This window comes from Aspergillus pseudonomiae (genome assembly GCF_009193645.1).
Source record: "Aspergillus pseudonomiae strain CBS 119388 unplaced genomic scaffold BDV37scaffold_80, whole genome shotgun sequence".
NCBI classification, from domain to species: domain Eukaryota; kingdom Fungi; phylum Ascomycota; class Eurotiomycetes; order Eurotiales; family Aspergillaceae; genus Aspergillus; species Aspergillus pseudonomiae.
In genome coordinates, this window is record NW_022476072.1 from 1176 (window position 1) to 23222 (window position 22047).

At 48.1% G+C, this 22047-nt stretch overlaps 8 protein-coding genes across 8 annotated transcripts; 2 read left to right on the forward strand and 6 right to left on the reverse strand.

Moving 5' to 3' along the window:
- Window positions 1-2792: 2792 nt before the first annotated feature.
- On the forward strand, window positions 2793-4474 carry BDV37DRAFT_297004 (MFS transporter; the record flags this gene model as incomplete). The annotated part of the gene is made up of 4 exons (XM_032090227.1): window positions 2793-3029; window positions 3091-4111; window positions 4167-4287; window positions 4344-4474. Exons 1-4 carry the CDS (start codon window positions 2866-2868, stop codon window positions 4472-4474), a joined length of 1437 nt encoding a protein of 478 aa, XP_031937635.1. The 5' UTR covers window positions 2793-2865.
- Window positions 4475-4731: 257 nt separating this feature from the next.
- BDV37DRAFT_274506 (phosphatidylserine decarboxylase) lies at window positions 4732-6045 on the reverse strand (the record flags this gene model as incomplete). The annotated part of the gene is made up of 2 exons (XM_032085245.1): window positions 4732-5720; window positions 5781-6045. 2 exons carry the CDS (start codon window positions 6043-6045, stop codon window positions 4732-4734), a joined length of 1254 nt encoding a protein of 417 aa, XP_031937636.1.
- A 1765-nt stretch (window positions 6046-7810) lies between these two features.
- On the reverse strand, window positions 7811-9907 carry fmpF (phenol 2-monooxygenase fsqG; the record flags this gene model as incomplete). The annotated part of the gene is made up of 7 exons (XM_032085246.1): window positions 7811-8051; window positions 8154-8616; window positions 8670-8699; window positions 8785-9108; window positions 9258-9458; window positions 9510-9793; window positions 9861-9907. The coding sequence occupies 7 exons, from the start codon at window positions 9905-9907 to the stop codon at window positions 7811-7813; spliced, it is 1590 nt and encodes a 529-aa protein (XP_031937637.1).
- A 1007-nt stretch (window positions 9908-10914) lies between these two features.
- On the reverse strand, window positions 10915-13546 carry BDV37DRAFT_297006 (uncharacterized protein; the record flags this gene model as incomplete). The annotated part of the gene is made up of 9 exons (XM_032090228.1): window positions 10915-11397; window positions 11466-11603; window positions 11741-11916; window positions 11982-12018; window positions 12330-12874; window positions 12944-13078; window positions 13132-13244; window positions 13313-13435; window positions 13494-13546. The coding sequence occupies 9 exons, from the start codon at window positions 13544-13546 to the stop codon at window positions 10915-10917; spliced, it is 1803 nt and encodes a 600-aa protein (XP_031937638.1).
- A 985-nt stretch (window positions 13547-14531) lies between these two features.
- On the reverse strand, window positions 14532-15314 carry BDV37DRAFT_274509 (2-keto-4-pentenoate hydratase; the record flags this gene model as incomplete). The annotated part of the gene is made up of 2 exons (XM_032085247.1): window positions 14532-15130; window positions 15203-15314. The coding sequence occupies 2 exons, from the start codon at window positions 15312-15314 to the stop codon at window positions 14532-14534; spliced, it is 711 nt and encodes a 236-aa protein (XP_031937639.1).
- A 1788-nt stretch (window positions 15315-17102) lies between these two features.
- Window positions 17103-18246, forward strand: BDV37DRAFT_297007 (phytanoyl-CoA dioxygenase family protein; the record flags this gene model as incomplete). Its single annotated transcript, XM_032090229.1, has 2 exons — window positions 17103-17772; window positions 17837-18246. The coding sequence occupies 2 exons, from the start codon at window positions 17103-17105 to the stop codon at window positions 18124-18126; spliced, it is 960 nt and encodes a 319-aa protein (XP_031937640.1). The 3' UTR covers window positions 18127-18246.
- A 340-nt stretch (window positions 18247-18586) lies between these two features.
- Window positions 18587-20228, reverse strand: BDV37DRAFT_257946 (transcription factor domain-containing protein). Its single transcript, XM_032082997.1, has 3 exons — window positions 19923-20228; window positions 19365-19869; window positions 18587-19312 (listed from the first exon to the last, which is right to left on the reverse strand). The coding sequence occupies exons 1-3, from the start codon at window positions 20212-20214 to the stop codon at window positions 18637-18639; spliced, it is 1473 nt and encodes a 490-aa protein (XP_031937641.1). The 5' UTR covers window positions 20215-20228; the 3' UTR covers window positions 18587-18636.
- A 483-nt stretch (window positions 20229-20711) lies between these two features.
- On the reverse strand, window positions 20712-21953 carry pmeA (putative pectin methylesterase; the record flags this gene model as incomplete). Its single annotated transcript, XM_032090230.1, has 3 exons — window positions 21403-21953; window positions 21213-21325; window positions 20712-21139 (listed from the first exon to the last, which is right to left on the reverse strand). The coding sequence occupies exons 1-3, from the start codon at window positions 21834-21836 to the stop codon at window positions 20712-20714; spliced, it is 975 nt and encodes a 324-aa protein (XP_031937642.1). The 5' UTR covers window positions 21837-21953.
- Window positions 21954-22047: the final 94 nt, after the last annotated feature.

Consider the following 22047-nt stretch of genomic DNA (forward strand, 5'->3'; position numbering starts at 1 on the left):
AACTACAAGCGTCGACATATCCGGCATGAGTTAGCATGAGTTAGGGCGAAGGGCAAGAGAGAGAGGTGGAGGCAGGATTGTCCAACATTTGGGCCAGTAACTTTGTCGAAGGATATCCGCCGAATCGAGGAAGGTGATAAGGCACCCAAATTGCCCTTTATCCACATCACGGTTTGCATGACGCTTCCTCGTCATCACCGGAATAGTAGGACCCCAGTCGATGCAGGCTGGAGAGGCGGGCCCCTTTCCTCAGCAATGAACATCCCCAAAGAAGCGACATACAGGTTGGCTCCACGTACAACATATCCACTGTCAATGTCGGAACACCTGCTCATGAGCTGAAACGGAGCAAAGCCAATCATATCTCTTCATCCAATCAGGCTAACGGCGTGTGGTGAGCCGAGGGCAGCAATCAGGAGCCCATCCACCCATTATTGGGGCTTGAGCTTACAATATGAACGTTGTGCCGTCGTCTGAAAGGAGAAGGTCTGCCGCGGTTGGCTTTGGGGATCAGAATCATTGCCATGCAAGCCACATTGTTGACAGGCATCAACCATAGAAATAAAATGGCATGGACTGTTGTGTACGTAGACAGTGTACAGAGAATTTGCGCGTACGAAGACCGTAGGACCACCGCTAACAGGCAGGCGAAACAGTTGCGTCCTACACAAAGCCAACCGGACAATCGGCGACCGTGACAAGAATCGAGCAGAAACGAAGCGAAAAGGCCTCAGTGAGGGTACGTTCTAGCCCTCAGCAGGATAGAAGCATGGACGGGGGCGAAAAACCCGTGCTGAGAAACACTCATCAGCCGGCCTCAGCGAGAGTTGAGACGGTGGTAAATTTGAGGGGGAAAACAGAACGTGACGGATACGAGGGCGGGCAGCCGGGGGCTATATAGCGGCGAGGGGTCGGGCGGTCAGGGGCGGCATTTCCGGGTTGGGCGAGGCCGTTTCCAGCTTCGGCGGCCCCTAAAGGTAAATTACTTTCAGTAAATACCTACGTACGAGTTTCCAGATAGGCGTCTAAAAAGTCAAGTTTATCGATATAATAAAGCCTGCAACGTATCTTAGATTTAACGAGACCACTATACACGCGTTTTAAAGGTAAGAAAATAGCAATATCAAATAGTTAAAGTCTATGAAAAGCATACGCAGGCATATAGATCGGTATAATATTATTTTCCAAGTATATTTAATTAAATTGAGGCGTTAAATAACTATCGTAGCCATTTAAAATAAATAATCGATATCATCCAATAAATCGACCTACAGTAACTAATATAAAATAACTTTACAATTAACGTAGACCTATTTCATTACTTATCTAGCCGTTAAAACTAATCTCGATCCTCTAATTAAATAAAACCTTTCGATTCTTATACCAGGCCTCCATATATACTTTACCTTTAAATATAATACAAAAAAATAAAGCCCATCTATTAAAACTAATACATTTTATAGAAGTAACCTATTTCTAGTTACCCAACTACAATAAAAACGGCTTACCTAGTATACTAGACCTAGTAATCACTTTAGTAATAGTAATTAAACCTATTACAAACCCGGTTTTATCGAAATTGTAAATATTAAATAAGACTATACTGTACTTTTAAATAACCTCATTTACCTACTAAAACCAGGTATTTAAAATCTTCGAATCTTCTATTTTAACACGTTAATAGTTATATCAACGTATAAAGCAGATCTTAAGCTCAGACGTATACTTAGTAAAGTTAAATACCCATTTTCCCCCTACAGTTATAGGGGAAGAAGTAATATCTCGTTTTAAAAATAAGATATTAGCTATTTCTCGTACGTATATTAACCGGGGCGGTGCACCACATTTATCTAGCGATAGAATCTATTCTTTAAGCGATTTCTCTTTACTAATAATTAATTTATAAGTATTGACGCGTCTATCGTATATAAATAAGGCCCCTTTTAAACGACTACGCAGAGTAGATTTAAAAAGATTAAATATCTTAGCTATCTATCTAAGGCTACTAAATTCATTGTTTTTTAAAGCTAATATAGCCAGTACGATTCGGCCTTCTTGCTTAACGCGCGATTTTAATAATTTAAACATTTTTAATAGTATAGTTAGTGTTTGAATTGTCTAAGAAATTAAGACGCGTAAGAAACGCGGGTGGTGCGCAGGGTGCTTACATGCGCAGGGTACTTGCCGGTTACGTTACGTTATTCAGATTCATTAAGTCAGCGTCAACCATTGCTAAATGCGGTCAAGCCCTTGACCCAGGCCAAAGTTCGGCTCCTACAGGTACTACCCCTTGAATAACCTGTTTTATTCTCTTATCTGACCTTTCTATTTATTAAAAGCAAGATCAAGTAGAACCTGGGGTGAGAGTACACGTTACTCCGCAGATCCTTCGTTCCGTGGTGAAGCAATTGCACTTGTGCGAATGCCTACTAGTTGAGAGTCAAACATAGTATACCATATACCGGCGAGGTTTTATTCACCGACCGGGTTGCGAAACCTTCGGATCGACCAGAGATTCCTCGGGTACCAATTGTCTTGGGGTTAGGCAGTCCATCTCGCCGAATTAGTGGGTCGAAGGAATATCCACCGGGCTTCAACGGTGGACCACAGTTGGCCACACGAACAACTGAGGATAGACATCATCCCCAAGCACAGGCCAAACCTGAGAATCAGCGTTGACTGGACATTCCGAATAGCCGATATATGTACTTGGACGTGGGCTATTCCTTACTGGGCTTTGTTTTGAAAAGTCTTTATGTGCTGTATCATCCGCCATAACCGACGGGCGCCAAGCTTACTTGCATATATATATTTCTGGATGACTAGAGGGATGTTGAGAACACTTGCAAGAACAACCGTGGCACCATGGAGCCAAGCACGACTGATACGGAAGCGAACAGCATGGCTTCTTCACCAGAAAAGCAAGAAGAGCTACCAGACTGGGCCGTCGATCCAGCCAACGCCCAGAATTGGAGTTTGACCAAGAAGCTATACAACACATCCGTTCCCTCCCTCCTTTGTCTGCTTATGTCGGTGTTCACTTCTGGAGATGAGATGACGATAGCAAAGCTAACCTTCGCATGCACTTAGATCCTTTGGCCTGGCCATCTATTCGCCATCCCACGCTCACGTGCAGGAGGACTTTCACGTCACTAACACCCTGTCGCTCCTCCCATTCACCTTGTATGTGTACGGCCTAGCTTTCGGCCCTATGATCGCTGCTCCTTTGAGTGAGACGTTTGGGCGCCGCTTCGTCTACATCATCATGACCCCATTAGCCCTGTTATTTATCCTCGGCGCTGGCTTTGCTCACAACTTCGCTACCCTTGCGATATGCCGCTTGCTGGGTGGCATTCTGTGCTCTGCACCTCTCGCCGTGGGTGCTGGGACCATCATGGATACCTGGACAGGCCAAAACACCAACCGCGGAGTGGTTGTGCTTATGGGTATCGCTTTTCTGGGGCCCGCTCTGGGGTCACTGGTAGGTGGTTGGATCGCCGAATATAAGGATTTCAGGTGGTCTCAATGGACAACCTTATTCCTCGGAGCGGCCCTATGGGTCTATTCGATGGGTGCACAGGAAACATACGCGATCCCGATCCGCCGCCGCCTAGCCAAGAAGATGGGACTACCTCCTCCTCCAAAGCCGATCCCCGATGGCCTCGCGGGAGTCAGGATGCTCATGACAGTCACGCTGGCACGACCTCTCTACATGCTAATCACCGAGCCGATCGTCACCCTCTGCTCCCTCTACTCCTCCCTGAACTTCTCCGTGCTCTTTTGCTTCCTGGCCTCGGTGCCGCTGATATACAGCACCAATTATGGCTTCTCACCGGGACAGTCAGGACTGGCCTTTATTGGAATCGCCGTGGGTTGCATTATCGGTGCTGTGGCATTGATCATCCTCGACGGATACACGATGGCCAAGCATCGCGCGCGGCAGCCAGGCGCGGCAGCACCTCCAGAACGAATGCTTGTGGCCGCGATGGTGGGCAGTCCCCTGATGCCGGCGGCATTATTCTGGTTTGCCTGGACCTCACAGCCGGGCATTCATTGGATGAGTAGTATAATTGCCATGGCGCTGTTTGGTTGCTCGAACATTATGATCTTTGTGCGTCTTCCGTGTGGTACCGACTGATATGCTGCTGAGACTGTGTGAAATATAGGTATCCACGATGTTATATCTCACCAATGTGTACGGAGCCAAGTTTGGCGCCTCGGCTCTAGCGGCCAATGGCCTACTGCGATACAGCGTGGGCGGATCTTTCCCCTTGTTTACCATCCCAAGTACGTTGTTGTAATCTAGGCCATTACCTCGGCGCCTGGCTGACTGATCAATGTAGTGTACAACAATCTTGGATTCACATGGGCATCTAGCCTGCTCGGCTTCCTCGCTATCGCGTTTGCTCCCCTGCCTTGGATATTCTATCGGTTCGGAAAGAAGATCCGCCAATCGAGCGCTTATACAGCGTGAACCTGTAGTCTACCCTAGGTCAATCGTAACATGAATAAGCACCGACGTCGACATAGCCTAGAACTACTATTTGAAGTCCCTACGATCAGGGCGGAAAACAAGGAGGCTCTTTCAGTTTCACGGAGAAATGAAAGCCAGGAACTCAAATTTCAACTGAGCTCATATTAAGAATAGAAAAATAGAGACAATCAACACCTAATGGCCTTTTAACTCAGCCACCTGGCGCCTACCATTCTGAATTTTCTCCCCTTGATGCCTTATCTGGAAGGCAAACCGAAGCGGGATCCGAAGCTTTTAGGCTCCTTGTGGGGTTTGAAGTAAGCCCTACACAGCTTTTCACCGTAGAAGAAATGCTCTCGAGAAGCTGGGTCAGAATCAGGAAAACCCGAAACTCTTGCCTTGCGCTCAAACATTATAATGCAGTCTGAACCACCGAATGCAAAGTGTGAAATCTCTTCACCCTTTTTGATCTTTTGGCCTTGGAGCTCCTTCCTCACGTTAACAGAGGAAACCATGGCCATGCCAATCGGAAGCACGGCAACCCGGCCCAAGTGCTCATTGTTGATCACCACCACCCCACGTGCCTGGAGGAACTGATAACCTGGAGTGTCTGGGGCCTGGAGGGTATGGACGCCTGAAGGGTTCCTTTTCTTTCCGGCGATCTGGCGGCAGAGCTCCAGATAGTTGTGACCGACCTGCTCGTCTGTCTGGACCAGGACATCGAGGTAGGCGGCGCCTTCTATGACATCGATGATCTCCACAGCCCCCGACACAGGCGCATGCTGCCGGTGATAGTCGAAGGAATTCAAGAAAACATGAGTCCAGATTCCGTCCTTGAAGACATCCCCGTACGTTTGGGTGCTGTCATCAGGAAGCGGCTCGTCGCCGTATTTACCAAGAAGGTCCTTCACTTTCCACGGAACATGCTTCAGAACCACCTGCTCTTTCACAATCCGCCACTCCTTTTTCTCCAGAACCACCTCGGAATCCTCGCTGATGGCATATGCACCGGCGAAGGTCGAATCGGCAGGGAAGGTCACGACATGATCATCATCAGGGCCAGCGATGTTACGAGGGCTGTCCAGCTTTCGGTAGAAGAACTTGTTGAAAGTTGTCCAGTTCTTGGCGTCTCCCTCAGACTCGAAGACGCGGAAGAGCGGAGAGTTTTTAAATGTCGTGATGGAAGCCTCGTTGATCGATGAATTCTTGTCCATACTGCTACCGATCTCCTTGGCGTATCGGACCACTCAGTCGGAGAGGGGCTTCAGGGGCTTGTTCAAGCTGAGTGGTTGGATTTTGGTCAGACGAGAACCCAGTGGTTCCTGGGACAGGACGAAATAGAAGACACATAGGATGTAGTAAATGTCCCGGCCTTTGGTTGACTCAGTAGGGACCCAGCCTCGGACCAACCAGTCGGCAAAGTCAAGAAAGCCTCTGGCTGAGATGATGCCGTACTTGTCCAGCTCGGGGATATCCCATTTATGAGCGTTTTGGACGGCCTGCTCAAGGTCATCTTCCTCCCAGAGTAGCTCGTCTCGAAGTTCCTGGACAATGTCGCTATATTCTGGCATAATGGCTCGATAGTGCGTTGCTTTGGATGTGAAAGAATGAATGGAATTTCTAGGGAAGATCATGGACTAGTTCAGACATGAGCGGATGTTGATGTGGTACTTATACATTTCCTCCCTTTATCATATGACACAGTAGGAAGAAAATTCCAAAGCTATTATATGAGAGACTGCATTCAATGATGACATCAGCGTTCTAGACTTATTATATCCAGCTTAGGAGAAAGCCCACCAACATCATATGAGATCGGGCTCAGTGTCCGCCAGACGAGAGGGACAAACTAGAGACTGACTTGGGCTTTTGAGGTATATGGATATCTTCCACACGGTATGCACTATGGATGGCGATACCTGAAGTTTTGGTCCTTCCACAACCGCCATGGACCTTTGGTTGTGGGCGCATGATCCATTCTGGAATAAAACACTTGCCAAAACTGACTTCATTAAATCACCAGCCACTCCAAGCTTGTAGCCACCTTGAAACTCAGTTATTGACAAATTCCGCTGGTTGATGACCGACCCGGGTCTCCCTCATGAAACACAACCGCATACGACGTCGGTGTTGCCCATGAATCTGAACTGTAGCCCGCCTGTATAGAGGTCACTCCTTGACCCAATTATACATTAGACTTCGGAAGAGCATGATATACTCCGCTGGCGTGAGGGTGACATAACTTCTGGTGCCTAGATCTGTATGTGGAGAAGACGGCAATCAGTTCCAGCTGCCACACTGTGCACAGCCCAATCGTAATCATGAGCCAATAACTTAAAATCACAATTAGGTCTTGTAGATTTACCATCACATGTATATAAATTTGCGTTGTCTTCAGACACGTTTTGATGGTATCCAAAGTAAAGGATAATCCCAGTCAACGCTCACTAGCATCATACTCACGTCGATGCAGGATATACTAGATAACCTAGGACGCCCTATGCGTAAGTGGTCATCGTTGAGGGGGTGTCAATGAGCCTGGCTGAGATCATGGTGAAATTCTGCCCTGAGGTTCCTCGGCTCACCTAGCTTTGTTTATTGATGTAGCGGACGGGGTTTCTAGGGCTGCTGCTGTTCAACAGCCTATATCACCTGGATAGCTAGGGGAAAGAAACATCTAATTTAAGCACAAGTAGATAGTTAAGAAGTAGTTTTCTATTAGGTAGTGACGGGCTAATGTACCAAGTAAAATCATGATCAAAGGCACCGATATCGACTATACAATCACAGGAACGTTTATAGAAACAAGGCTTTTAGCATAACTACTATCTCATCGACAACTGAACAGGTGAGGCTGTTTCGGTATTCCAGGCTACACTTTTACAACAACGTAGAAAGGATCTCTGAGAAGACGATCTAAGATTTTGCGGTGCCCTGATGTTTTCCATCTTTACCTGCCCAGCAAAGTAGCTCCCTAGTCTCTGGGTGAGTCGGATCAAACTAAGCCCTGACTGAAGTCCAAAAGGAGATCCACTACGTTATTTTATACGACACGCACGTTGATACCGGATGCACAATTTCGGTCCCTCTTCTAGAGGCATTCTCTTCCGTAGCCTTATTTACGGTCACGACAATTTTGCTTATATAGGTGTACTACGGTGCAATCTATTTGATCGTCTAACAAAAATGAGTTCTAGCATTTGTTGTAGCTATCTGTTTTCTATCAATACCAAACGCCTCACCTGGGCAATTTGGTCTGGGTTATCTCCATAATTCTGTAGTCAAGGGTTCACATACAGTCCCAAGGTGCATTTTTCTTCCATTGCAATTCACACATCAAAGCCGGGCGGGACGAGCCATGGCTATTGAATCTACCGGTCCAAGGTTATCAGAAAAGAGGCTAATCTGATCTGCCCGCTCTAGCTCACAGATCAAACTAATATAACCATCAGGACGGACGATGACAACCCGGCTATCCTCTCGATCAATACCACAACGCTTATAGACCTCTCCACAGCCATCATGATAACTCTCATCGTCAGCATAGACTCTCCAGTAGTCCCAGTCGTCCTGATCGCTCCAGGGATGAAAGATATCTGGCAGATCCATTCATTCAATATCTCCTCGTCGGGCCGAATGGATCGTGATAGCTTCCGTGCCCGAATGGTTTTGTTGAAACGTCGCCAGCCACTGTCCGAATGCCGATAATCTTCGAAGGATGTGTCCTTTCGAAATGCTCCCCGCAAAAATCAAGAGGCGGAATTTACCAGTCATGACAAACCAATGATGAACAGCAGTGGGGATTCCATCCGCCTGATTAACTATTTGGAAGTCTGGTAGACGCATGCCGGGTGATAGACCTGTAGCGACAGCTGTGGTCTCTCCCACCTGTGAGGGGGGCCTTACGATTAACGATCGGGGATACTGAATCCGAATTCCTGTAGTAAACTTCATGGCGAGCAGAAATGCAGACAAGAAGCTATCGGGATCCAAGTTAGGTGTAGCCATTATCTGGAGATACTCGCGGCCAAAGTTGATCAGTTGCTGAGCAATAGGCCTTCGCTCGTGCACGTATGTCGATAAAAGCGATGGCGAACAACGCTGTTCAAGGTAGAAGCGAAGCTCCCTGCCGATATTATAGGCTATGATTTGCTTGTCAACTCTCATTGCGGTTACCCGAGCATAATTCGCTTACCGTCCTGAATACCGGTATTCGTCCCCTGGCCTGCTTTGGGAGAGAGTGTGTGTCTACGGTAAGTCCATCATTGATTAGCCTTGGGGGCAAGTTAGGCAGAATGGCTCTCCCTTACGAACAGCATCTCCGGCAAGGAACACACGGTCATATCTGGAGAACTCTTCTGCAACACGTTGACTAACCTGGTAGGCGGACCACCACGCCACATGGCCAGCCTCGAACATATATGGAGAGATGATAGACCGTGCCGAGTCTATAACATGGTCAACGGTGAAAGCGCGGACATCTAACCCGCCTGCGACGTCAAGCCCAGTTCCGTCCATCCCAACATACAACCGAACCAGTTTACCCTCGCGAGGTATAGCCATCACTGTACCTTGCGCTGAGCGAATCACGCAGACCTTGCGAATATCAGGAAAGTCGGTCTTGGGAACAGTATCTATCACTCCTGATTCCGTCTTAGTGGCAGGCCATATTTATGACAGTCATAGGGGCTCTCCAAAGGCCACTCACCCCAGGTCGAATCAGTGAGCTATCCCACGAGGGGAATGTTGAGATGTTTCCTTGTCCAGCTATGAGCTCCATCACAGGCAATTAGGTAGCGAGCTTGGATAATCTCTGGCGGTACAATATCGTCATCCACATCCCTTATCACGACCGTGACAGGATACGCAAGAGGTTCCTCGACAGCTTCAATATTAACGCGCAGGTCGATCGGCCGCTTCTTCCATGACACCTCCACGTTACCATGTCTATGTAGAGCTGCTACAATATGATGCTCGATCCTACCTATCTCACTCATCAATTGTTACTCAATTCAATCATTTTCTGCTCCTGAACCTTGGTCCAGTGTCACCTCTCTTGGCTTTTGCAGCTCCGGAACTCGATCGGGCACCGTCATGTATCGAATAAGGCCTCCTTGACTATCTGGCTCCCAGAGGGTAATTTCTTCCACTCGATGTGACTCACTGCGGATGGCATCCCCAATACCTAATGTATCGAGCACCTCAAGAGAGATGCTCTTAAGTCCATCGGCCTTGCCTCTCTGGATAGTCCCGGACTTTTTGTCGATCACTCGGACCCGGGGACTCTTGCCACCATTGAAGCAATTTGCAGCTGTGAGCCTAGTGACCCATCAGTTGTCAAGTGGGAAACCCTTTAGCTTCATCAAGGATCCCAGACTTTACTTACCCTGCCGGGCATGCGCCGATAATTAGCACGTCGACCTTGTCTACCATGGTGCAAAGGACGCGTGAAAAAAAAGATATAGCAAATTCATAGAAACGGCATACGATTTCAAGATACTAATAGCGTTGTTGTACGGTCATCTGACCCTGCTTATGAGACAATCAAGTTTTCAGAAAGTTGCATTCTTACTGTACTGCCCTGTTATCAACGGCTAGATCAGGATTTTGAAAACTGAAATGCTGAGGGATCTTGGTTAGAGTGGCAACCGTTAGGGTTCACACCAAAGATTCGGCTCTGTCGGGTATGCCGAGACAAATATGGCTTGCTAGGCTTGAGTACCAATATTGCGTATGAGTCCTGCGTTAGTCTCACAGTCATCCCTTCATTCAGTGCAGGGTTTGCCGGTCGTCTCCTCACTCAGTCTCGTCCTCAGTCTTGTCCAAATGCCGGAAGAGCACCCACAACAGTACAGTCGTACCACCCAGAAGCCCGGCTACTATAGCAAAGGAATCAGGCCGGGTAGTAACTGTCACTTACGAATTCAGGAAAAACGCCTACCTCCTATCAATTGATCGCGTGGGGTATTGAGACAGGATTGCTCTAGTTCGTTGTAACTATCCGCGGCCATTGCGAACCTTTCTGGCGCAACGTAACGCAGGCGTGGATGGGCGTAGACAGGGTCCTAGGGTGGGACCAGGGTCTATTGGGGAAGAGGAAAGATGGGACCAGAAGCAGGATGAATGTCGAATGGGCCGTTGTTGCATTGAAGTGTGAGGGATAGATATTAGGTTGCCGTTTTCGCAATTTTTATGACATATGGCGATTGGAATATGTAGACTTTCAACATCATCCTCATTCATGATCTAAAGTCAATGGCGTCTATCGTTACCAAAATCGGAACCAATGCTGCGAAATATGCTCCTATGGTTTAAGTTGTAGAAAGTCAATGAAAACAACTATACTAGCGTAAAGGGGCGGCAACTCGACATTAACTGGGGTATATCAATCATGTTTTAACCCAGGCTCTGCTGTAGAAATGGCCTCTGTTGCACTAAGCTCACCAAACTTGCGCAGGATCCAGTAGGCTATAGTTGTCCGAGTTGCCAATCTGGTTGACGATGGTGAAAAACTCATACGACGAGATCCCGATATTGTCAAGGAACTCTATGTCACTAGTCGTGTGATGAAGAACATCAGGCGAAGCGCTTGGGTCTCTAACCAACGACACATCGATTGGCTCAGTCTGTACCGTTGATCCCCCTATTTGATATTCTCCGTCGCAGGGCGTGGGCTGCTCGTTCTCCGTTGGACTGGATAATGTTAAAGTTTGCAAACCACGCCGCTCGATCCGTGTTGCGAGATCCTTGAAAAGTGTTTCTAGATGTGCCAGCTCGCTCTTCCGCACCGCAGCCAACCTATTACCTTTGTAGATCATCTCGTCAAGGATCGCATGTACTTCCTCACTGTAGGTTTGGCCTTCAGTAGAGTGCGGAAACAGTGTATCTGCCATCGCTAAGTGAATCGCAGCAGCATAGGTGAACTCCAAGTCAAAAGGAAGGAAGACCTCTGTGTTATGATTAGTTCAGCGCATCGTTGGTTTCTGAAAACAGATAGAGAGACTGTACCCAGGAGACTGTCTTCATGCGTCAAGATCTGCAGCGTTTTGGCAGCTGACTTGATCCCCGTTGATATTAGACTCTTTGTAGGAGCCAAAAAGTTCTGCCAATCTTCTTCTCCATGATCAAGCTTATCTAGTCTTTCCTTGAGCACAGAGAGGAGCAGGGGTCGTGTGGCAACAATGACACACTTTGCCAGGTTAGCCCAGAAAGCGACACAAGAAGCGAAGTATAGATCATGGCGCGCTATGGTAATTTTGCACTGACCTGGTGGTATAGCAATGTGATGTGCCGTGTCCCTTTGGGCATCGTATCTACGGAATTCTCATTCTTCATATGAATGATGCTTTCAATTTCTTGCGCGTGACCAGCCATCGTATGCAAAATGGATCTGGTCGTCTCCAAGAAGGTTCCTAGTTGTGTTTTCTCGTTCTTGTAAATGTCTACAACAAATTTCAATCAGCTCACTGCCTGTAGTAAAGGTTGATGAACGTCTAGATCGCCTTACAGGTCAATATAGAAGAGAGCAGATGTGATAGTCTGACCTGCAGACTTAGTGTAACGTCTCGCTGCGGACATGAGCTTGGTGGATCAATCAAAGTGGTTATGTCGCTATCCTGCGTTGTCATCGGTAGCCCTAATGATGAGGAGAGATGGCGATCCATGATGTATAAGGTCCACCAGAGATTGCGACACCGAGTGACCGTCGCTGCGCCTAGCTCATCTTCGGGAAGCTCGGTATGCAAACCTTCCAACTGAGCTATTCGTATGGCCTGGCCGACCTGTGCAAAGAAGGATTGTCAATGGCACACAGTGGAAACAAGGTCGTCTGAATGTACTGGAGCGCTTTACTCACATATACGTGCGCTGACTCTCGATGATCAATACAATATAAGTAGAGCCCAGCCAGCGCCAACGTCTCACTTGCCAATAGACTGTCTTTCCAAAGGGAAGCGTGGTCTGGCATAAGCGCCATTGCCCGTACAAAGAACTTCGATCCAGGCGGGTCTTTTGCATTCCTTGACTGCAAGAGAAATGCATTTCCAAATGCCAGGACAAGTAGGAACTGGACGAACCAAAGGCGCGATTCGGTAGCCTTCTGGGCGGCATCTCCGTAATAGAATTCGTGAATGTGTCCCAAGAAAGTACGTTCATCAAAGAAACGATATTTCACACCAAGATGGAATTTAACTGTGTCAAATAAATAAAGCGCATGATCAACTGAAGGCAAGCCGCTAATATCAGGAGGTCCTTCAGCTGTGGCCTGCTTCCAACGGAGCGGGTATATGTCTTGGTCGAGCTGGCTCGGGGTTGTGTAGGGCGATTCGAGTTGCAGCTTCTCGGACAACATGACGCTAAGCCTCGCGGTAAAAGACCACACTGACGTAGGGGCTAGCCAAACTGTACGAAGACATGTTAGTGGTTGTACCTCTGTGCCGACATATCTATCACAAAGACTAGGAAACGTACTCCAGTTGCGTTTGTTCTTATATGTATTCTTGATGGTTCTGGAGGGTAAGGTGAACGGGCTTGTCCAGATGCTACGTGCATGGTCAATCGTTTTCGGGGGTAAAGATAGTTCCTCCCTTGGAGGGTAAGCCAGCTCTGTGTCCCTTTAGCCCCGGAGACTCAATGCAAGGACGGGTTGGGAAGCTCACCTTCAGACACATCGTCGACCTCGACTACAGACCCAAAGGCTGTTTCCGCAGAACGTTTGGTGCCCGTTGGACTCTGGTGCGCTTTCGCCTGGCGTCGCAGTTGCTGTAGGTAACTGGAACCAACACGAGCGTGGTTATTTTGCTGTTGCGCAATATGACTTCAAATTTGCTACCGACGAACCTTTCCGTGACTGTGATCTTGTTGCTTCCTTCCACAAATCGGCATTTTACAGCACGACGTTGGCAGTTGGCGCACGGCTCTTTGCCTGAGCACTTGATTTTGCTCTGGCGGCAAGCAACGCATCTGGTGATGCCAAGCACGTTAGATTAAAGATAGATTAAAGCGGATGAAGGTTACTTACGCGTTCGCTGTTCGCCTTAGCTTGCGGGGTTGGATTGACACCTGTGTTGCCATAGCGCACCGAGACTTGATGCCTATCACGGTGATGTTTGAGGTCGGAGATCGCCACAGGGATCGGATATGAGTTGATAACGTGAGGGGAGGCGCTTTCGCACTGACCTCGTATGTCCCCCGCATAGTTAGAGGCTAGTTTCATCTGCCTCTTCATTGGTAGTTTCAAATGAATGGAACCGCCCAGTCTATCTTCTTGTGGGGTTCCACTAGGATGAGAGACTTGGAGGACTGACGATCTTCAGCCCTAGCCCTAATCAAAACGAGTGAGTATTTCCACCGAGCATTCATGTTGGGGCTCTTCTTCCTGTGGACAGAAAGAACGCCTGCAGATCTCGGGGCAGCACTTTATTGTTATCCTTAATTTGGCTTGTTATTTGCTTAATTCTACGGTCCGTCTCTCTCTCTCTCTCTCTCTCTCCGCCCCTCTTTCACTTACTTTTATCTTCACCTTCTCCCATGGTTTGCCTCCCCTCTAGTGGGTCTTTGTCATATGCTCATGAGCCAGTGACATCGATATCAGTCCCTTGGGTCGACATCCGGCATGGAGCTTGTGCCAAAATTGGACGCGGGGGGTGGAAAACCAGACAAGCGATGGGATCCACATACCAAAATAAGTAAGCGAGAATGTAGACTCGGATAAGTACCGTCTTATCGTCCTATGCCCCATTGGGTGCTTTAATCCCGTCTAGGTGGAGCCGACTGGACATTTTTCCTCTCTCTTGATCCTGGTTGCCATTGGAGTGGGCAACGTAAGGTCGGGCAAGGTAAAGGACAACAATCAGAGGGGTATTATATATATGCCTTAGCTATCCTCTACGTGGAGGAGACGTGTTGTGTACTAAACATGGCATGGCCCCGTTGGCACTGGATGTAGTTTTATTGTTCCAGCGGTCTATGCGATATAGAATATATTTCTTGGTTGTGTCGGTCAACTAGCCTAAGTGACTACCTCTTCTTTCACATACAGAAAAAGCTTTTCTGAAGATTATACAACGTCAAATTCGACAGTTCCCCAGCCCTCAAATGTGCAAGTCCAATGGCCGGCTTCCTCCATGGGGACGGCCTGGAAGCAACTACCAGGCAGAATCACTTGGCCTGGTTTGAACTCGATATCATAGGCAGCCAGTCGATTGTCCAACCACGCAGTAGCAGAAAGAGGATTTCCGAGGATGTTGGCAGTGTTGCCGGACATAACTTCCCGATCGTTAAAACGCAATGTGCCGCAGGTGTCGCGCAAGGTAAACTCAGTAAGCTTCCGTGGAGTACCACCCAGAATCACCAAGCCAGTTGAACCGTTATCAGCCAAGGTATCGGGGAGGTCGATCGCCCAATCCTTTACACGGGAATCAATAATTTCAATGGCGGGAATGGCATAATCAACAGCATTTATGACATCGGCAACGGTGCAGTTTGGCCCACGCAGAGGTCCCCGAAGCACAAATGCCGGCTCTAACTCCACGAACGGTTTAATATATTGCTTCCGGTCGAAGGTTGTCCCTTCATATACAAATGTACTCGCCAAAAGGAACCCATAGTCCGGATGATCAAGTCCGAACGCATCCTGCATCACCTTGGCGATGTTTCCTAATTTATATCCCACTAATCGATCGCCGCTCTTAACGGCTTCCTCAGCAGTGATCCGCTAAACCGCGAAACCCCCCTCGGCATCCAGGGCGGGCCATATCTTCGTGGGTCTTTCGATTGGTGTTTGATTGCGGCGGGCAGCGCGCAGGGCAAGGGAGACTTCGCGCAGTTCACTGGCTTGCATGGTTGCGTTCCAAAGTTTTCAGAGGGTACAGGATGTATAGCAAGTGAGGAACGTAATACTAGTAGATTTAAGGTATTTATTGTAAGGATCTTCGAAGACTGCAGGCGCATGGAATCATATATATTGTTTAAGGATGCTTGAGTAGTAAAACATGAACTTCCATTCGCACTGTGTGTCTCTTATACTACAACAATCGCAAGGGTATCCCGACGTACCTCGACCTAGCACCACATCTCGATTGAGTTGTATAGGAGTTTTAATGAAGGTCCCGCGCTAGTTGATAGCTGGCAGCCGTTCCCCGAGCCTATCTCGGATTCCTCAACCCATGTCCCGAAAGACCCGCTAGGCCCTCACTCTTTTCATCGATCTTTCCGAACTGGGCACGCATCATTTCTAGAACAATGTCACGCGGCTGGAGATACTTCTATTCCCAATGTAATGGCAGAGCACGGATCTTCGATTCTGCAGATTCGGGTTGGGGCTAGAACCCGTGTCGGATTTCTCGGCTGGGACCGGCAACAGTAAACGTTCCACGGAAGCCGTGAAAATCTTCTGATTGAATTCAGACAGAGAGGGTAGGGCCATAGACCCGTAAAAGCGTTATCTTTCTTTTGTATCTTTACTAGATGTTCTTGTTACACATCTCTTCAAGGCGCATCACGCCCAGCTCCCGGAAACTTCATTTGCATGAAGGACCGCGGTCACGGTTCAATAATATGGAATACGCCAGTGCCGAGTCAACAGACCCCCTATATAATGCCCAGATGCTCAGAATTTCAGTTATCAATCTTTGACTGTCCAATGACCATGAATGGTACATCGGTTAAGACAGTATATGGGCTTTCTCGGTGGCATCTAAGATCATCCGCAAATGTACTAAGAATGGAGTGCCAATATTCTGCCTCTTGGTCGCCTTCGCCTTTGGCTGCCTCTCGTAACTCAAGCTGGGGAGCCGTTCCGTCTAAGTCTTAGACTGGTAAGTGACCTCACAATGGACCTGGATTTATACTAATCGTGGTAGGCTCACAAACCTGATCACTGGCGGTGGACTAATAACCTATATCGGCATTTGTGTTAACTACATGTTCCTCTATCCAGCCTTGGGGGTACAGGGCTACGATCGAAAGAAATAGGAGAGTAAGAGAGCATTGATTTCTATAAACGATTTGTGGAAATACTCATTATCCCTAAGATGTTGAAGCGCTCCCTGGTTTAATGCTATCCCTCGGTGTCTATATCTCGGACGGTTTGCCCACAACGACATGGTAAGAAGGATTATTGCCGACCGTGTCATTTAATTATTGTTTTGCTTCTACTATATGATGTTGGAACCATTGGGGACCGATACAAGGTCCTGTGGGCTTTAATATCGTTGCAATTGCGGTAAACTTGGGGGATGTTAGCAGTGGTAACACTTTTGTCGTGTGATATTGGTAGCCTGGAAACAATAGTTCTACAAAGAGCATCATACCATTAAATCCGATAGGGGAAGCCAATCTACAGTGCTGACATGCTTTATGGCTTTTGGTGCGACACAAACTTGTGGTAAACGTGGATACTATCCCCCGATGGCGTAGGAAAATATGTCAAGAATGACGAACCTCGGAAGTTCCCAATGCGGCATAAAAAATGAGAGCACTCCACCCGATAGCAGGCCATTATCCCCGCATTGAGAGATCAACTGCGGGGATACCATATGCTTAAGAGTGGTACATGTCTATCCCTGTTCAGTTATCAAGACTAGAAGAACGAAGAATACCTCCTACTGACCATTGTTACCATATCACCATGACGCGACTTCCACTCCCAACGCCAGCCCCGATCGATCCCTTGTATCAGCCCACGGCATCCATAGAAAAGATCCCCGCGACAACACCGATTGAGTATATCCTCGCAATCCTCGAGCGTGACGGTGGCGTAATCCTCACAGACCTTGTTTCAAAGGACGACCTATCTGCGATCGAACAGGAACTCCAACCCTGGAATGAAAAGCACCGTCGCCACCTCGACCCGACTGTCGACGGCGATGCATTTACCACGATCCCTCCCCAAACAACACTTGTGCCCGGGTTGGTTGGGAAGTCTAGAACTGTCGCGCAAATCTGCGAGCACCCGGTTCTCGAGGAACTACGCCAGCGAATCCTTCGCGACGACTTTGTTCTATATCGTGAGGGCAACGCCGAGCCCAACACACTCGATCCGTTGCTGAGTCTCAGCGTATCGATGAATATCGGCTATGGAGCCCCGAGACAACTTCTGCACCGTGATGATAACGTTCACAATATCCGTCATACACGAAATCCTTTCGTCCCATGGAGCTTCAAGCAGGTGAGCCAGTTTGGATGCTTAATTGCCGGGTGTGAGGTGACGCGAGAAAACGGGGGGACAATGTTCGTCCCGGGAAGTCATAAGTGGGACGATGATCGGTGGGCTCGTGCGGATGAAGTTTGCTTTGCAGGTATATAATCCCCGTCTGCGTGGGTTATGCACGATCCCATAAGATGCGCATGTTAACTAGAAAGAAATGTCGCCCGGCTCGGCCTTGATATTCCTCGCTTCAGCCTTCCATGGCGGCGGGCACAATTCCGTACCTGACTCTGTCCGAACGATGCACAGTTTATTCTTTATCCGTGGCCATCTTCGGACCGAGGAGAACCAATTCCTCGCTGTCCCAAGAAGCAAGGTCCGGGAGATGAGCCCTAAGATGTTGGAACTCTTGGGTTACAAGAAGCCGACCACAGCATTGGGCATTGTAGATAACATGAGCCCAGACGAGGATGTGGATGGTATCTGGGCGAGAGCAGTGCAATAATGATTCATCGATGCCGGTTATGCGCGCCGACGCTGCATGAATCATGTCTTTACGTGTTGATGTTGTGATATTAGTGTCAGCTTTAAGTGACGAAATCATGTAATATGTATTATTCTTGCGCCGTCACCCCATTCGCGCTTCTTCTGTCGATATAAGCAGGATGTATGTACCTTTCCTTATTACTCTACTGACTTATATTGTTCCTCCTAGTGGCCACACCTCTTCATAATTCATGAACTATTAGACGCTCAATATCTGTGCGTAATGTACATACTATACGAATGCCTATCTTCTCAACTTCTACTAGTCACCACATTCCCGGTTAGTATCCGGGTGTTTCCAGACTCTGTTAAAAGGTCACAACGCCATTTCCCAGGTACGAGCGATGGTACACCTTTAGAAATTCATAAAGTAGTATGTACAGGAAATGGTAAACTACTATTATAGGCCATTTAATGTTATAACACTCACTTAACTGGGAACTTGCCATATGGGGGCTCTGGTCTGGTACTATACAAACATCCAATTTTCCCCTTGTTCATACAGGTATTCAATCCAAGGCTGTGACGCTCCCTCTGGGGTAGCTTGTCGCTGCCAAATCTTCTGGAGAACCTCTAGCGCGTGGCTAACATTATGAGCGCGCCAAAAGCTCCACAGGTGCTCAAACACTTCCATAATTGCCGATCTTTGGTGTTCGGTTTGTGCCTCGGCTCCAATAATGAATGCTGGCCACAAGAGCCCTTTGAAGTGAGTGTCCCCCGGACCTACCGAGGTGAAATGGCCAATGATGGAATCCAGTGAGCCGGGCATATGCGACTCGATTGGGTAATACTGGGGTGATGTATGGGACAAGGCCTGGGACATGTAGATCAACGCGGCTGCTTTGTATATGCATGCAACATGGTACCGGACGGTTAGGTAAGACGTATTGGGCGTTGCAAAAGCCCATCTTTGAGGCGAAAAGTTTTCGATCTGAGAGAAAAGGTGAACGATAACGTCAGGCCCCGGAGCGACCGGACCTGAACAAGCGGAGTTGACAAGTGACAGTACGTAAAGGACGTCTGCCGGACAGCCCGTCCATGTTAAGGACTCGGAGCGCTTGAGGATGTCAATGATCGGTATTGATGTGAAGAGAGGCTTATATTGTTGTTTGGACTTTACCAACGTCGAACCGAGAATTTCGAAGCTGCGATGTTAGGCATACATCAGTTCAAGAGGGGATGATCGTTTATACTGACATGGCATAGCTCGTGTCGAAATATTCATAGAATCGGCAAAATGCTGCAGTCAAGCTTGTCGATGGTGCTAAATCCATAGACAGGATTTGGGCCTGCATAATCTGCTTCAGTCCGTTGAGATGATACGCCCAGGTGTTTCTCCCGCTTTCCAAACATGCCAGCCAAATGAACAGGAGGACGGAAGCAATAACGCCATAAGAGTCATGACATAATGCCTCATGGTACCTAGTTCTTAACAAATAAAGAGCCTGTTGTTTGTGATAGAGGTATTGGTAAAACCGGGGTGACTCTCTCGCCCCTTCCGCAGTGTCCAGCGCTCCAGGAAACTGCTCGTTACCGATTAACCGAGTACTATTTAACTCCCGCTGCGCCTGGTGCAGCGCTGCAATGGAAACCATAATATGACAAAGACCCCGACTGGACGGGATTAGGCTCATGAATTCCTTGAATGGGTTATTCGGTCCTAGGTCATAGATCACACACTCTGGGCTGCAATTTCGCTCAACTACGCGCCACGATCAGTATGTTCTCGTGCCATGTGGAGGTTAATCTACATACAGTATGCGATGTTCTCTCGCATCGGCCTCGTTAGGTCTTGGAGACCAGGGTCAATTAGTAACCGCCCGATTGACATTGGCGATCCAACGCTTGGCACGGTCTTTCCCATCCATTTGCCGCGGCTGGCGATGCTATTCGTCCACCGGAGAGGCCGCTCCCTGGCGTATCCGAGACATTGATCTTGCATTATTTCACACTTGCGACACGCTGGAAGCAAGCGGTCGCATGTTCGGCGACGGCGACGACACGTCCAGCATGATTCTGCGGCGTAAGTCGAGGATGACCCGTCCATCGCCCAGGGTGATTCATGCCAACGGTAGAATTGGAAGAGTGAAGGTTTAGGGCCGGCAAGAGTCATCCGTGGGGTTTCACTATTCCTCTCTCGGCAGCACCAGGCAAAGAGCCAATGAGCGTTGCTTAGAAAGCACGCAATCAGGCCTTTCTGCCTCAGGTGTGCAGGCAGCACATCGGGGACCCTCGGCTTTTCCTTTATTCTTAAATTACGATAGACCAACTCGCTAATATAGAACACTGAAAGGTTTCCTATGTGCCCCTAGTTCAGTAGAATTCAAAGCACTGACGGATATAGAAAAGTCATGAGCTCAACCGATTACATGGTCCATCACATCTCACAGAAATATATCTCGAAGTCGACCTCCGGGCTTATATGATAACATCTTTTACATAGATCACAAGGTTCAAGGCAATGCTGTTAATAAATCACTGCTAGATAGATATGCCACTAATGTTTCTACTTAATATACCTAGAACTGACAATACTTCATTCACCTAGAAACTGGAGTCGACCCAATCATTGTAGTCATCTCCTAAGACTGTTTCTTTTGTCACAGCAGCATCAATGGTGTTCAGATACTCTCGTTCCGATGTGTCGGATCCAGCACCGGTATTATTGAACTCATAATAAAGCGGCGTTGCACCATCCGCCATAGAATGCCAACCTTTGGCGTTGATGATATCGGATAGGACTGAGTACTGATAGATCACGCGGGCGAGGACTCGCCAGGGTCGGCCCAGATAGACATCACCAGTCAGGTCCGCTCCGGACGCTGCCTTGATATTGCAGTGATCAATGGCGTACCACGCAGTGTCAGACGTCTCCTCTCGCGACATGGCGGTGATGTAGCCAGCACCATTCGAGACTATATCGCAATTCTCAAACCAGGCAGCGGCGTCGCCAAAGATATAATCGACCGCGCCTGTGAATAGATTAATACCGATCTAAATCTGGCTCAAGGCCCTGAAGCCGGAAAAGGGCACTGCGTAACGCACCTTCAATGCGAGAATTGATATAGTACTGATGGCCGGATTTGGCATACAGAGTATCCTGGTACCCTGTGAATTGGCAGGCATAAAATCCAAGTCGGTCGGCATTGGCGACAAGTCTAGTATCGGGAGCAGCTACATGTTAGATGTATTTTTGGGTTACTCGTACACATAGTGGAAAAGACTAATCGCTTACGCAACGGCCTGCGCGCCCGACCCATATCCATTCGCTATATTGATGTTGTATACCGAAACCAAGTCCGACTTGATATTGACAGTGGCACTACTATCGAGAGAGCCAGATTCTGGAGATGATAAGGTATGGGTGATAGTGACGGTATTCTGCTTATATGTTTCGGTATCATTGGTCTCCCCATATAGCGTCAAGCGGCCCGCATAGTCAATAATCAGCTGCTCTTCGTAGGTGCCGGCTGCAATGTAAATACATGCGTCTGTCGTCGATGAGCCCAGAGCGTCGAGGGCATCGCTGATGGTTGAATAATTGCCAGACTTGCCTACCGTGGAACATCCGGATGGCGCACTGGTTCGACCCGAATCCCTGGGCAGCACAGATGCAGAGCTACAGAGACTGAAGCTCAACAGAGCAGTTTTCAGAAGGGCCCGGCGCATACTGGGTCGGCGTTGGAATGTGATAGGTAGATCGGATGCAAGCAGTCCTGTACCTGACTAGTAATGATGTTCATGAGCACCATTATAAACCCTGCACATTGGTCTGGTCCGGACTTAACACAGCAAACTGTTTCACATGTCTCGAACGACCTCTACGCCGTATCCAGATATATGGTGTTCTAGAATTCTTCCATCAATCGGCAAAGCGCAA